At 41.1% G+C, this 16,299-nt stretch overlaps 1 protein-coding gene across 1 annotated transcript in view; it reads right to left on the reverse strand.

Annotated features, from left to right (window-relative positions):
- Nucleotides 1–2,546: 2,546 nt before the first annotated feature.
- CFAP58 (cilia and flagella associated protein 58) overlaps nt 2,547–16,299 on the reverse strand; it is a 96,603-nt gene continuing 82,850 nt past the window's right edge. The window contains exons 16-18 of the mRNA XM_005602246.4: nt 10,295–10,414; nt 7,238–7,371; nt 2,547–3,325 (exon numbers count right to left, since the gene is read on the reverse strand). Coding sequence (XP_005602303.1) covers nt 3,214–3,325; nt 7,238–7,371; nt 10,295–10,414 — 366 coding nt within the window. The 3' untranslated portion in view covers nt 2,547–3,213. The remainder of the gene's footprint in view (nt 3,326–7,237; nt 7,372–10,294; nt 10,415–16,299) is intronic.

The following is a 16,299-nucleotide window of genomic DNA, read 5'->3' on the forward strand; positions in this document are numbered from 1 at the left end:
AATCAAACTATAATTATCAACACTGAATAAAATTTAACAGCAAAATTACAGCCTATGACAAGGAGAGTTGTGGCCATCTTCTCTTAGCATGATTACCTCCATCTCTATGGCTTATCACAGCAACCAATCTTTGCTCTGAGCAATTTCCCCAGAGGTAAGCACAATGAAAACCTGGCTATAAGAGCAGTCACTGAGAAGCTCTGATCAGCAAATAATGACCAGGGAATCTCCTTTATCACGTTTCTCTCTATCAATAGAGAAACCATACCGGCTCCCCATCAGTCCAGTTGAGAGTCAATGGCTGGTTTAACAACATGACTCCTTTCTGAAACTCTGAAACCCCAGGGTAAAATGATGCTACTATACAATCTCCTAATGTTGCTTTACAATGCAGCTCAAATTTGTGATTTTAAAAGCATTTCAGCCCACGGTGAGTTCACAGTTATCTTTAATGATTTGCAAGTCTCAGTGTTTTTAACAGCTCATTTTTGGACTGTGGCAATGGCGTTAACACCTGTACCTAAACAGTGATTGCTAATAATACCTTGGACCGTCAGGATGCGCCGTAAACGAGAGGCGAGGGCAGTACCTTCCACCCTTTCTAGCCTTAACTCACTCCTCCTGCATTTGAACAGAAGGACATTGAGCCTATAGAGCCGCCAGTCAGCTCCCAGAGCCCACACCATCTTGGCTCCTGGGACCTCCGTCACCAGCAGAGCACCCTGCTCCGTTATGTGCAGAGAAATAAGAAAATGATAGCAGCTCGAGGCCACTAGCATCTTTCTCTCTGGAAGCTCTGACTTCCAAAGATGAAGGATCTGTCCCCAGATGGCAATTATAAGAAAAGTATATAGAAGTTTTCATGAGGCACCCAATGTGGCATTTTTACAAGATATTCAACTATAAATTACATTACCAAATCCAGCTTCATCTGGATATTTTAGTGTCATTCACCTTCTAAATGGGGAATAGAATCACCATTATAGTTGATATAATAAAGTATTATGTAACAACTTTTATTCTGTAATTTCAAAACATTAGGTACCTTATGCAATAATAATAATGGCAGATATGTATTAAGAATTACTATGTGCCTGACATTATTCTAGGCTTACATGCACTAACTCATTTAATCCTCAAAACAACTCACTGTTACAAAGAGCCAGGATTTGAACCCAGCATCTGTCTCCATACTGGGATAGATCAAGAGTCACAGGCCCTATTTCTCTAGAGAAGTGAACCTCTTACAAAGCCGCCCAAGGACTCAGAAGGAAGTTGGCCACAGCTATACTGCAAAGTGTCCCTGAACGGACTGGGAAATCTCCAGTGTTACATACGCATCATAACTGCCTTGCCTTACCTGCAGGAGTCTTCGTCTAAACAGAATATTGTTGGTTCTGAGGGAAGATATCATCAGTGATTTTCAAAAATGGAAATGGCCCCACTGTGATTCTTTAGGTTTAAAGTGCTCTTAGCAAATCCTCTAGGGTATATACCCATCCTCCACATCCCTGCATGGTACACCAAGAGCTGATGATGACACCTCACCACACGGTTACCAGCTATGCTGGAGGTTGATTTCCATCTGTAGTTCTCCTGCTGGGACCACTGGGAGAAGCAGCAGAGGATGACACTGCCTGACCCATTTGCCCTGAGCCCTTAACCACTTTCACTCCCAACAGTCAGCACCTGCGTTCTCTGTCCAAGGGCCACCCCCACCTGCCAGACCCTGCTTTGCTCCCAGGTAGAGAGAACCAGAAGGATCCTTCCAGAGCAGTTCTTGGCCAACGACTAAGGGTATGAGTGATATAAATACCTCAGCTCCCTCACTCCTGACTGGGACGACTCTGAGACATGATTACATTGTCTCCAGAGCCCCGTGCAAGATCCGCCAGAGTATCCTACCATGAAACTTGACTTGATATCGCACCCTAGCTTCATCTCCTTCCTTTCCCTATCCCACTTCTCCACTCTTACTGGATTTCCTGGAATCACTTCATAATAAATCACTTTCATGGCCATCATTGTCTTGGCTTGGCTGCTGGTGGTGAACCAAGAGGGCCAGCAGAATATGCAGCAAATCCCTCTAAAACCCCACATCTTTGTAGAATCTGAACAAGCATCTTGGGATCATTAAGTCTTCCGCTCCTCTCGTTGGAAACCTTGGTCCTATAACACAAATGGAATAATCCACTTACATTGTCCTTGCTCATCCCTGAGCTACTTACTCCCCAAAATTTTCAAAAATTACAGAGGTCAAATTATTGTGAGAGAGATGGGCACAGTGTCCTTGCATAATATTACTGAAGGAACACCCTTAATGAGGGAACACTGAACTGGTGCTCACAAAATTGTAGCTTCAACAACAAAAAAAATACAGTGGCTCAAAATGCTGGCCTGCAGCCTGGAAGCCAAACAGATTCCTCTCCTATGAAACGCCGTTCTCCAAGTGTGAGCTCTAGAAAGGATAGCCCTTCAGAGGATACTAGCCCAAACTCCTCATTTTACAGTCTTAGTTCCTCTGAATCAAATCCTTATGTTAAACATTTCTTACAGTAGTTTTAAACTTTAATTACATACTCTACCAAAGTAAAGATCAAAATCTCTACAAAGGCTCTTTTTTATTTTTTATATGAAGTATTTATTAGCATGTCTCTTTGGAATAGATTTTCATACTCCAGGCCTGAAAAGAAATTCCACATAGAAATCATTCTCAAAACACTTTTTAAATATTTGAGTTTGTCTTCCTTTCTCTTCTCATGCAATGACTTCTTAATGAGGAATAATTAAAATAGGTTCTTATTAATAAGAAGGCACTGTATTTCAAAAATATTTTTTAAATATAAAACCCTCAAGTGCACCAATGTGTATAATAGAGAAATTAAGATTCAAAGCTTCATCCATACAGAGATTCTAGACGTGGTGCATTTCCAATCAATCAACGTGGTAGTAACCAAAGATCTGCTTCATGCAATGGGTTGGCCTAACTGAATAGATATCATTACAATCTGTTAATATCCATGTAGACCAAGGAGAATGTCATCACTGTGATATGTACATGACTATGATAGTCCTGCATTTCTTTCCATCCTGGAATCTGAGTACTGATTTCCCTAAATATCTGTGATCCAAGGGATTTGAAAGAGAGTCCTCCACAATGTTCCAGAGAGAATTTCATGAGCTGTTCAACTGGACCCAGCCAGCTGCTTTAAGTTAGGACTTCACCTTGGGTGACTTGTTGAGGGGAAATCCACCCCCAGTAAAACGAGAGCCAGTTGGTTTGACCACCGGGAAGGTGTTATCCATGGATATTCTGTCCTTGTTTCTGTAAGAGAGGAGGTGAAAGTTAGCTTCCTTAACATCTTTTTCTCTCCTAAGCTTGGTGTTCTCTAAGTTCCCAGGGTGAGTGAGCTACTGAAAACTGCTTTGATTAAAGCTTCCAGTTTTAGACAAGGTGGCTGTTTAAATCTAATTAGGTGTTTGCTGATAACACAGAGAATTAGGAAAAGACACAATTAAATGTACCTTTTTAATGTTGATGTAAATATGGATTGAAGGCCTCATTATAACTCAAGCAACTATGGACCTAAGGCTTCTGACTTGTAATCATCTTCATGTTTTAGAAAACATTTGTTTAGTTCCAAAGATCAGTCAGGAGAATCTTTCTCTCGGCTCAGTTATAATGACTAATTCATCATTTATCAACTTTTGTATTCCAAAGTTCAGTGGAAACTTATAAATATTTATCATCCCCACACACGGTATCTTCATCAAACTTGGACATTTATAAAATACAAATTTTCCTGTAACTTTAGCCAAGCAGCAGTTATTAGAAATAGTTTAAGATAAAAGAAAAGCTAGGACAGGGGCTGGCCCCGTGGCCGAGTGGTTAAGTTCGCGCGCTCCGCTGCAGGCAGCCCAGTGTTTCGTCGGTTCGAATCCTGGGCGCAGACATGGCACTGCTCGTCAGACCACGCTGAGGCAGCGTCCCACATGCCACAACTAGAGGAACCCACAACGAAGAATACATAACTATGTACCGGGGGGCTTTGGGGAGAAAAAGGAAAAAATAAAATCTTTAAAAAAAAAAAAAAAAGAAAAGCTAGGACAGATAAATAAGATAGTACATTTGCTAATAGATAAAGGGAGTTCTACCCTAAAATCTGCAATGTGTCTTCTACATGGGTCTTTTTTAAATACACACACATGCACACACACACACACACACACACACAGAGGCACACACACATTCGGGTTTCCTACAGAGGTACCTTAAATTTACACAAATTACCTATTGTATAATTAGTGGTCCTATGGAAAACATCTTTGGAATCTTTTTTAAAAAATAAAAATTAAGCAAACTGCTAAGACTAAAACCAATTCTATTTGACAACTAGAACTGATTCACCTTAGGGGAGAGAATTCCACCTTTTGGAAAAGAATCTGACTGGTCCTGCAGACTCTAGACCAGCCTGGGGGTCTGGGGTAGGACACTCGGGGTGGGTGGGGGTGCAGGTCAGGACTGAGGTACAATCAAAATGATGTTTGAGAAAAAGGAAAGAAGGCAAAAAGGTAACAATTATATGAGTTGCTCTTTTAAAAGAGCATGTGTGGGGAGAACATCCACCAAGATTATTCTAAATTATTCCATTTGGACAGACCCTGTAGAGGTTAATCAATCCAGCTGTCTCTTAGCAGAATTGATTTCATTATTATAAAAAACCATCCTCCATAAATAGGACAAAAGCTTTAGCCTTGAGTGGATCCAGCAAAGAGGATTCCTTCAAGTACTTTGGCAACTTGTCCACTTCCTGACTGTTGTTAGACGCAGGTGGCCCCTCCCCCCGTCCTCTCTTGCCTTAAATACCCTAAATTTTCCTCTCTGAAGGAACTTAAGCTTAATGCTTCTGGCTTTGTCTAAGCTGACTGATGGGAATAATGTCTCCTTTATATGATCTTTTTAATGTATTTATAGACCATTACAATGACTCCCTTCAGCCTTCTTCCTTCCAGCTAAACAATCTCAGCACTTCTGTTCATGCCTCGGCACATTTTCCTTCAGACGTTAGTCTTTTTTTGCTCTTCTCCTCTGAACTTATCTTTCTACCTCCAGTTAATGGATCCCCAACTAAATGGAACCACCAGTGACAGCCTAACCATGTAAGAGCGGCTACAAGTAATGAGCATTTACGGGCAAGAAGGGGACAGATAAAAGCGAAGATTCTAGAGCTGTGCTACCCAGTAAAACCCACGATGAGGGAAAGCTCTCTCCAGGCTGCCCCGTGTGATGGCCATTAGCCACGTGTGGCTCTTAAGCACTTGAAATGTGACTGGTGCAACTAAGGAACTGAATTTTTAATTTGATTTAATTGTAATTCATTTTAATTTAAATAGCCACAGGTGGCCTAAACTGGGGGCAGTACAATCCTAGTGGATGGGCCATTGGGAAGTCCAGAACACTGTGAGGGGAATCTATAAGATCAAAGGTGACTAGGCCAAACCCCAGGGCCCAGGCAGAGAAGTTAATCAGCTCTAGAAAGATAACCAACTGTTTAGCCAAGCTATTTGGTTGTAACTGTGTAACAGACTAGACCATTGATCTCCAAAATGGAGTGCGTGAAGTCTAGGAGATGAGTGAGGTGACTCATTGGAGAACGGAAAGAAGAAATTAGAGTTTATTTATACTCATATCTTCAAAAATTAAAAATCTCGCTTTATTAACAATTACAAAGTGACAATAGTATTTGCATGTAATTTTTAAATTAAACTGGGGATAATAAACTATTCTAAAATAAAACTTTTATCTTAAAAAATATATGCATATATATTGGGGGGTGTGGTGCTGCAAGTTCAAAAATGTTTTACTGCTAAGGGTGTGCAATCAAAAAGCTTGAAGGCCACTGCGCTAGACGCTTGCCTCACGTGGCGACTAGCCATGTTGACATTTTACAAGCACAACCTTGGTGTCCCAAAAGAAAACAACAGTGTTTCCACTCTAACATTCATTTAATTCTCATCATTAAGATCAGTGGTTCTCAAACTTCAGTGTGCCTGGAAATCACTGGCAAGGCGAGTAAACTGCTGATTTCTGAGGCCCATCCAGAGCCTCTGAATCCAAATACCTGGAAATGGGGCCTGCGAACCTGCACGTTTAACAAATCTCACTAGTGATTCTGAAATCAGATAGTTGCTAGACCTTCACGTTCAGAGAGACTCATCTAAATTAGCTATAATTTTTAGCAGAATTTTATTCTTCCAAGGAACTGGCGTCTAAATGTGGAATAAAGGAATATTCTGATTTACAAGAAGGGTAGGTTTTTACTGGTAAATGAATTTGCATCCAGTTACTTTAAATAGCTGTTGGCCACTAATGAATCATAGGCAGATGCATTCAAACCCTCTTTAACCACGTCCCTGAAATGCCCATGGGGATGAAATACCAAACTTGATGTTCAATCCATAATATGAGCCACTACAGAATTAACTGGATGATTTGGGCAATGCCACACAGCCAAAACAAGGTTCAAACCTACTGACTCCTTTGGGCCCATTCTCTCACCCTACGATTAGGCAAATTCTGATAACAAAGTGAAGAGAACATTTACTCTTTGACATATAGGTATCCTGAAACTCAAAATGTTAACTTGACATCTGCATTATCATCTCATAGAGGAACAAGAGCTCACAGCCATACCCCACAGCAGATACTGAAGTCAGTTACCAGACTCAGAGATAGTGTATCTAAAACAAAGGTGAAAATTCTTCATGAGCTGCTCATAATTACAGTGGTACAGCTCTATTATTAGAAAGAACAACTTTACCAAGCCTAGACCCCTTAGCAAAATTACCTGTGGTTTTACATGTGAATATGCTTCAGCCTGCACAAGGCTGATTGTGAACCTCATTTGCAAACATAGTTATGGCATGATTATCTCCAAACCATGAGAACAGTGTGGGAAAAAAATCACCTGATATTTCTTCTGCTCCATGTTGGGTCCACCAGTGGACAAATATTAATGGATCCCTCTTAGGTCCTAAGGAGGGTCCTCAGTGTCGCATGAGACACCCATTGCACTCTGATACGGACCCAGTGAGAGAGCTGTAGAATGTCATTTGTTCACCCTGTGACTTGGTTTACCCTCATGAAATCTGTCACTCTATGACTATTCACCAAATACTTTCCTATCAGCAGGTAATAGGCACAATAAAATTAGAAGAACATTTGACTAATTCTTACTTCTGAATGTGTTCTCTGCGTTTCTGAGCGAGGTATTTCTTCTTTAACTCCAGCAGTTCATTGGTAAGTTTCTCAATCTCATACTTATATTCTTGGCTCTGTGATTCATACATATTCAATTCTGAAGACAAAACCTAGTGTGGGAAAGAAAGCAGCGTCAACAGAAGATACAATGTGAGACAATATCCTTTTCTGAAAAATCTTTTAATCTGCTGCCGTTTACCTCAGGGGGACCGGAGATACAAAACCATCCCCAAGTTTGAGGTCTACCCAGTCAATCTACACACTTCTACCAACTCAAGACCTGTATCTGGGTAGAAAAGTGGGCTGAGAGCTGAGGACTCATAATCCAGGGACAAACTTAAATGAAATCTCAACCCCTGGTTAAGGGAGAACTGCAGGCAACATTCAACAGGGTCACACGTGAGTGGTGTAATGTGTTTCAAGGAACATTGTGAGCAGAGACAGGAAAACTCCCAGACATACAGCATAAAATTGCTTTTAAAGCTTTTTTTAAAAGCATTCAAGAAAGATACCACTAGAGAGCGTGATTCATCTGAAGATTATGGTAAAAATTATTCTAGAATCATCCTGCCACCACCACCACTAACCAGGCATTCAATTTATGTGTTTTCCAAGGTAGCTCTTGTACTGAATGTCTGTCACCTCTGGATTGTATTCTTTGGGACTATTCACACTTTCTCTCTGTATCCCAGCACTGGGACACTTACCTCTAAGAAGCAGGGAGCTCTGACACATGCACATGGGGGGGACTGGAATTGGCCACCCCAAAATATGTCTCTTTGGCATGAGGATTATTTGGGGCTGGTTACTTTTAATAAACTGCAGACAGGAAAGGAACTCTGAGAAGCAGGGTTTACTTACCCTTTGTTAAGAAACATTTACATTATAAAGAAAATCTCCATCTGCAAAGGTGTCTCCCTCTCTGTACCAGGAAGAAGGGGGATGACCTTATCTCTAGAAACTCTTATCTCTAGAAACTCTTATCAATACAGAAGGCAAGGACTTAAATCTGCCTAATAATCTTATTCCTGTTTACTGTGCTTGTCTGGTAACCTCCTGTAACTGACTCCCCCCACCCCCAACATCCTCCTTTGTCTTTAGCTGAAGATGATATTTAAGGTGGGGGCTTTGGCCATTTTGGTGAGTTGCTCAGGTTGCCTGAGCCTCTCCCATGTATACATGTTGTAAAGCTTTGTTTGATTTTCTCCTGTTATTCTGTCTCATGTGAATTTAATTTGTTCTCTGGCCAGTAGAACCCAGAGTGGGTAGAGGAAATGTCTTCCTCCCCTACACACAGGAGAGTCTAATGCATGTGAGGGTCTGTCCTAAGAAAGCAGATTATCTGCCCTTCCATTGTGGTGGTCAATACAGGCCACTGGTGTCAGGCTGGCCAAGCAGAGTGGGAATTGACTCATCTGAACAGAACATGGAAAGCACACCAAAGGCAGGGGCACTCCCCACAAAAACCGAGGGGAGAAAAGGAAGGTAAGGGGCATGCAGTAGACTCCATTTGTTTTCCTCTCCCTTGCTATTTTAAAATTTTTCATGGGGGGAGGTCTTTGTCTTTTGAGTGTTTATCTGCTTCTGAACTCTTTCCTCTTAATTGCTGTGAAAACGATTCTATGTTATCACGAGTTAAAGAATATGATTTTCATGTTGGAAGAAAACCTGTCTTGATAGTTAAACTCTTGGGGACAAAGACTCTGTTTCCAAACAATGAATATAGAATTTCCTAAGAGTCCAGATAATAAGGACAAACTGGTGGACAGGCTCTCGGCCTCACCCATCTCTGAACCTCTTTCACCTGGGGGTCATGTTTCATTCAGAGCAAAAATCTGGATTTCCTGAGATAAAGGGTTAAAGTAACAAAAGGCTGCTATGAGCCATTGAATGCAACCCAGCCCTGTGTGTGGCTCTCTGACCACAGTGCAAAGACAGATGCATGCCCTTCTAATCTACACTCACCCCTGAGAAAAAGAGAAAATAAGTTTTTACTTTGTTTGAAATATTCGATTGTTTAAAGGGATGAAAATAATCAAAAGATTATGCCTCACGCAAAACTCAAATTATGTCTCAGGATACTCATGTGACATGAACACTCAGAGTGATAAGTTGAAAATGAACATTCTAATTAGACTTCTATTTCATCTGCTTTTTTTAAGTAAAAGGATGTGATTTTACAACGTTCTATCCATAAGAGGATTAGTGCCATATTAGTAGCGTGGCCTCTTTTTTACCCCAGGCAGAAAGGCACCGATTATTACCCTCATTGCACAGGTAAATGCTGGAATTCAGCTGGCATGTGCTACATTCTATGCGCGTGTGTGTATAAGACTAACCTGACCCGCCAAGAATACCTAAGTCCTCACTTAGGAGTTAAAGCTCAAAATACAGCGGGAACACACAGTTTTTGAGAAAACTTTAAAAAGGCACATGTACTAGTAAAATATTCCCTCTCCTTAACTGAGGTTGTTATGTTACTTAGAAGAGAATTTATGCTAATAGAATTCCTGCATGATTTTATTTCCCTTTCACGGCTGTTTATTTGACAGATGGTCATGGAGCCAGGCCCTGGGGGCTGGGGAGTAGCCTGTGCTTTGTGTACATTTATTTCAGGTGGAATAGAATAGCGAAAACCTGATCCAGCACAGTAGTCTGCTTCAGTGGGCAATGTTGTTAAAATATTTCCTCTGCTCTTCCCCACCATCCAAGTTCTCTAAATCACCTTGAGATCATCCATCATCCCCCCAAATTTCCACTCCATTGCCATCACCCTCTCCTCAACTCTTTCCTCATTTGCTCACCTCCTTCTTTCAGGAAATGGAGACTCGTGGGGTCTTTTCGTCTAGGAGCAGAGGGGTAGCTCTGAGACCTCCCCTGCTCCTCCCGGGACTGGAGTGCTAAAAAGCTGACCTCGGTGGATTATGGCATTTGGGAGCCTGCCTCATTGTGCCGAGGTAGTGGACTTGTCCAGGTGTGTTCCCCAGCGTGTGGCCATCCTTTGGCCAGCAAAGAACAGAGGGCACCACTTACTTTAAGCTGCTTGGTCTTCTCCCGCAGTGTGTGGCGGTAGATCTGCAGCTGCTCTGCCGCCTCCGGCCCAGGCTGCCGGGCCAGGATGTGCTTTAGTTCCACATACAGCTTCTCCTTTTCCTGGTGGAGAGCAGAACCACAAGCGGAGATAAACAACCCCATCAAGACAAGGAAAGTGCCTTTCACAGCATGAATCACAGGATGATTTGGGACCGCTCTAAGTTATGCCATAGCTCCACACTGATTGCATTCACCTATAGATTCAATCAATCATACACCAAACTAACCCTGATCAAGGGCCTAGGATGTGCCCAGCACCTGGATACAAATAATAAGATAAATGAGGAAGAGAAAGTCCCTCTCTACCTAAACTTATAATCACATAACTGAGAGACAAGGGCAATGATGGAAGATCTTCACAAAGTGTTGAGGTCAGGAAAAGCAGGGAGGGACTAACTCCGGTTGGAAGAGTTAGGGGGAGATGTCACAAAAATGTCATTTGAAATGTCCCTTGAAGAAGGAACAGGAGTTTTCTCCAAGAAGAGAGAGAAAAGAAGAGCTTTTCAGGCTGAGGTTCAGTGATAGGACAGGGCAGTGGTAGGTCCAGCTCAGCAGGTGCATAGGGCAGGAGGAGGGAGAAACAGAGAGAACGGCTGGCCTCACAGGTGGGGACCAGACTGTGTGTGTCACACAGGACGTGGTTTGGGACCACATCCTTTAGGCAATGGGGAGCCAAGGATGAGCCACGCCAGGATTTGTCTTTGGAGGAGTAACTCCAGCAGGAAAGCAGAGAATAGGGTGAGGAGACTGTTTGGGACATCAGTATTTGCAGAAGATGAAGAAAGCAGGAAATAGGGCAACTAGAATAGAAAGTAGGTAGGTGTGAAGATATTCTTGAGGTAGAATCAGTGGGATTTGGTGAATGATCAGATAAGTGAAGAAGGAAGGAGCAGGAGCCAAGATGACTCCAAAGTCTCTAACATGGATGAGTGGGGCTGGAGGGTGATGGTAACAGAGGCAGGGAGGCTAGGAGAAGGTGTGGGCTGAGGGGGAAAAGAATCGTTACTGCATTCTCTTCCGGTAATCACTGGGTTCTGGATACATTGAGCTTGAGGCACTGTAGCTTATCTAGAAGAGGAGTTGAAAATATAGCCCCAGAGTTGAGAACTAAGGAGCAAGTTGGAGCCAGAGGTGGGTCAATGAGAGTGGATCCATCAACCAGGGATGGCTCACAGGGTGGGCCAGGACAACCAGATCTTTGGGAGAACCAGCATATAAAGAGTGGGTAAGTAAGAAAGCCCCAGAAAAGGAGAATGAGGGAGAGTAATTGAACGTCTCCAAAGGCAAGAAAGGCAGACGTTTCAAAGGGGAGGAATGATTTGAGCAGTCAGGACATCAAATGGGGTAAAGAGAAGAAAGAGGAGAGGGACTGAAAATGGCCTTTGGGTGGGCTGTTAGGTCAGCACCAGTGGCCTCAGGAAGGCTGCAGTAATATTTTGGGAGCAAAAGTCGCAGAGGTTGAAGAAAAAACAAGAAGAAGGAAGTAAAGAAAGTGAGTCTTTTAAGAAATACGACATGGGAAAAGGAGAGATCTGGAAATGGTTTGAGGGAAGATGTAAAAATCCAGGAAAATTAGGATATGCAAATTTGTAGAACTAAAAGAAAGGACCTCCCAGGAACCCAAAGCAAATCATAATTCTGTAACTTAAATTAACCAATAAACACTATGGAATTCCCATTTGGATCCTGAAGTTTAATTGCTTGTAATGTGTTTTCAGATCCTTGAACTGAAGGTATTACACACCAGCAAAGATTTATTTCTAAGGCATCTCAATTCTACATTCTCATTTCTCTAAACTGCAATAATTTGAACAAACATTGATAAAGACTAGTGTGTCTGCTCATTTGCCTCTCTACATATTTATTTCCTTAAGGTAATTGTGTTAAAGAAAAAAAATACAAGTAAAAGCCCTCTCATTAAATGAAACACCCAGTCAAACGGAAACTAATTTTTATCCAAAGCTAAGTATTCTTAGCATTGTCATCCAATAATCTGTTTTTGCCAGAGAACATAAAAGTCATAAATAGAATAGGTAAAAGAAAATTCATTCACTAGTCACTGTTACCATTTGTTTTAGCTTTTCCTTTTCCCTGACCAAATTATAGGAACTTTATTACAAATAACATGGCTCTACTTTCAAAAGAGTGTATGCAACTTAAAAATTGGTTGGGTGGAGAAAGCTTCTGAAGAAACACATATCAAAATAATTTTCACCATTTAAGAAATAATTCCAGAAATGACAAAGGAACCCAAAAGCCCACGCGAAAGAAGAAAACTTGAACAAATAGAATTACAAAGTGGTGATTTTCCTTTGCTGTACAACACTTCCTGTCACACCTTCCAATAAAATCTTCCCAGTAAATGGATATAGCAAGCAATGAGAAAGATATCAGGAGGTGAGTTTATTTTCTATAGCCACTTAACGCCTGCTCTGTTGGAAAAATAGCACTTCTGCCAAGGCTTCAAGATTCAATTTGGAGAGGGTAATAAATATGTGGAGAAGCCCATGAAATTGTTTTGTTGTTTCTTTCAGTTTACCTTTCTCTGCACCAGAATATGAGGAGACTTGAAAAGTAAAGAATCCCACAATGATGAGGGGGAAGCAATTTGGTTTGGGACATAATCATGTCTTAAACTGAGGAGACCATCTTAGTCCAAGAACCTTCCAGTGTTTCACAGGCGGACTTCTTTTCAGTTGCTCCTGGTAGGGATGGAGGAAAGAGACACGGAGAAGAAAGGCTGGAGGAAGTAAACATTGTTACCTCACCTCATAGGTGAGAATCCCAAGGTCAACAGGAATGAATAGTGTGTCCAAAGTGTGACAAGACAAAAATCTAGTCGTGGTATACTCGAGTCACTTTTCCCATGCAACACCTCCTCTGGGGCTTGAATTCATTTTACAGCCCAGAAAGAATCTGGATCAAATTGAGCTATATAATTCCTAAGGCTATGTGACAACATCAATAGAAGAATGGAACCAGAAGGTGAAATCAGGTTTATAGCCAGGTTAGAGGGTGTTAGAGGCAAGAGCATGACTCGGCTCCCCCATCTCCTGGCCTACGCCATCCAGATGAGCCCCCTACGCATGTCCTCTAACAAGGCGTGCAATCTTTATATACAGAGTGAACGATGTTGCCATTTATCCTGTCTTTTTCTATCACTTCCTGGTTTTTTCTCAAGGCTGTAAAATGAATTGAAATGGGTTTATTCCAAAGGATAAACTGAGCGACTGAACAGTGAGGGCCCACAAGTGTGGAGAGAAAAGTGAAGAAACTGAGTGAATTACCATTAAAACTGTTGGAGTAGTCAAAGTCAAAAAGCTCTAAGAGTTAAATAATCCAGGACAAGTGATGCATGTGTGTTCATGGTGGGTGGAAAGAATACCAAATGAAACTCCAGGGACTAAGAGAGTGGAAGTACGAATAGCAGGGGGAGAGAGGATGGGGGTAGTGGTTGAAATGCACTGCCAGGATTCAACATGCATGAATTTTGCTCTGTGCTCACAACAGAAAACCTAACTGAAACAACCAAAGTGAAGGCTGGTCAGCATTAACATTCTAGCTGTGTGTATCATACAGATTTGTATTTTGAGAGAACGTGCTAGTAATTTAGATAAATATGGAGTGTTTGATGGATTGACGGTCTTAAGTACGATTGTTTTTCAATTTATTTCTCTCCTAACCCTCTACAAGGGCCAACCAAGCTCTTCAAACATTGTGCAATGGTGTGTATAATAACACCATTTAGAGACAAAGCGTGCAATTCTATTATAAAGAGAATCTATCTTATGCAACAGAGACTCATTAGCTGTCCGATGTATATTGTCTCCATAAGCCAGCAGTGGCAGAACCAGCTGCCTTGTAATATACATGCTGTCCTTCTTCATTAAGCCACATCCATTTCTTTTCAAACTAAGTCAATTAATTTGTCACCGGGTTAGAAGCACCATATGTCACTGAAACATCAGAAGAAAATCATAAATAGTGTATTATTTCCCCACCAACAAGAGATTGCATCCTCAGGTTGGCATTTCTTTATTTATTCAGACTTTGTTCATGACATACATCAATACTACTTTGTAGCATGCCTCACTCTTTAAATTATTTTATGAATAGCTATACTGGGAAGAAGCTAGACTATTAACACCAAGAAACTAGCTTTTTCTTGGGCTGAGCTTGTCTTGCAAGCATTAACAATACTGCGTCCATTCTTGAAATGATGTTCTCTTGCTAGACATCCCATTCTCTCAGCTGGACAAACTGTCAGCCGTGGTTATGGATTCTTTTGCTGCAAGAGTCTCTGCCACGTTACGCTGGATAATAGCACAGCTTATTGTCAATATCGGCTGAGTACAGTGGTAAGAAATTAATTACAGTATTAGCTTCAAATAATGCTGTCATTACATGGTGACAGTTTGTAACCCCGTATTGGAAACTCCAGATATGGAATCACTCACACTTCAGGTATTTGTATTTTCTGTGACAATAAATTAAAAGTCTACATTCTGAACAGTCTATGCAAATGAGAGTCAGTGCTATTCTGGGTACAATTCAGAGGAAAAAACTGAGTTGCTCACAGAACTCCTTTCCCCACTGAGCTACAATTTTATATTCACTTTCAGTTTATATTCCCTGTCTTTTGCTTTGCATCTTCAGCTGAAAACAGAAGGTAGTTCACATTCAGTGTGCACCTTAACACTTCTTCCTCCTCAGCTCGCCTACTCAAGGCAATAACTGACTAAGAGGAACTAATTTATTCTGCCTTAATCTGAATCTGTGTTTGGCAAATGCCAGTGCATTGATCCTGCTCAGCCTGGATTCATGAACTTGCTTGGGCGAGTGTTGGGAATAACTGCCTCACCCCGTGAACTGGAGAACTCATGTGAAACAGGCAGCTTTCGTGCTGATCCAAAGACACAAGCTTATCTAGACCCACCAGGATGAGAGTCACCCACTCAGAAGGTTGGATACCATGTTCTCCAAGGAAACAGACTCTGTCTTGTCTTCAACTCCAGCTCACCCAATGGGTTCAAGATGAAGCTGATTTAAAAAAACCAAAAATCCCATAACCACTACTTCTGAGAGAGTCTACTTCACAGAATATATGGAAAATGTCTTTTCCAAAATGTCAACAGATACCATTTATGTTACTTGGAGTTTTTAATTGTTATGAAACCATTCTCTCTCTCCCATTGAATTATGAGCCTTTAAGGTCAGAACCATGATGGATCTTTCTATATGTCCCTTGTACCTACTATTGTGCTCTACTCATTCTAGGTGCTCAGTAATTTTGTTGATTGCAATTATATTGTCAGCAAACTCTGCCATCATATTTAAATAGTACACATCAATAGAGATAATATATATCTATGTTGAGAACTTTTGCTTGAATTAGACCATTGGGTAACATCTTCCGGTTAGCAGAGCTTGTATAATTCACCCTAGTGAGCTAGTACTATAAGTTTCCTAACTTTGAGCTAAACTTTTTTGTCATGTATATTGTGTATAACTCAGGAAATCTCCTGATGTACAACCTTGACCTCTTAGTTAAGTGTGTATAGTGGTTTTCTGGTAGTGCAAGTAGTTTCAAGTACTTTTTTTAATTCCTAAGACTTGCAAATGTATTCAAATAAGTTGACTCTGAAAACTCTACCTGTATGAGCATGTACATACTGATACATGTACGTATGAAAATGCAAGCCTAACTCTTAAACTGTAGTCCTCAACTAAATAATGTGTTGACTTTATAAACAGTCTCCTTAAACACGGAAATTCTAATTGCACACATAGCTCTTTTCTACAATTAAAAAAAATACAATACATTTTTGCCTGTTTGCTTGGTTTCAGTCCTTTTTTCATCCTTCCACCCCCATCCATTACTCTGAACAAAAGACTAAAGCCAGATTTAGAATTTTAAGCAAAATTGCCTCCCTCCTTCCATAAAG

The sequence above is a fragment of the Equus caballus genome, chromosome 1 (genome assembly GCF_041296265.1).
Source record: "Equus caballus isolate H_3958 breed thoroughbred chromosome 1, TB-T2T, whole genome shotgun sequence".
Lineage (NCBI taxonomy): Eukaryota > Metazoa > Chordata > Mammalia > Perissodactyla > Equidae > Equus > Equus caballus.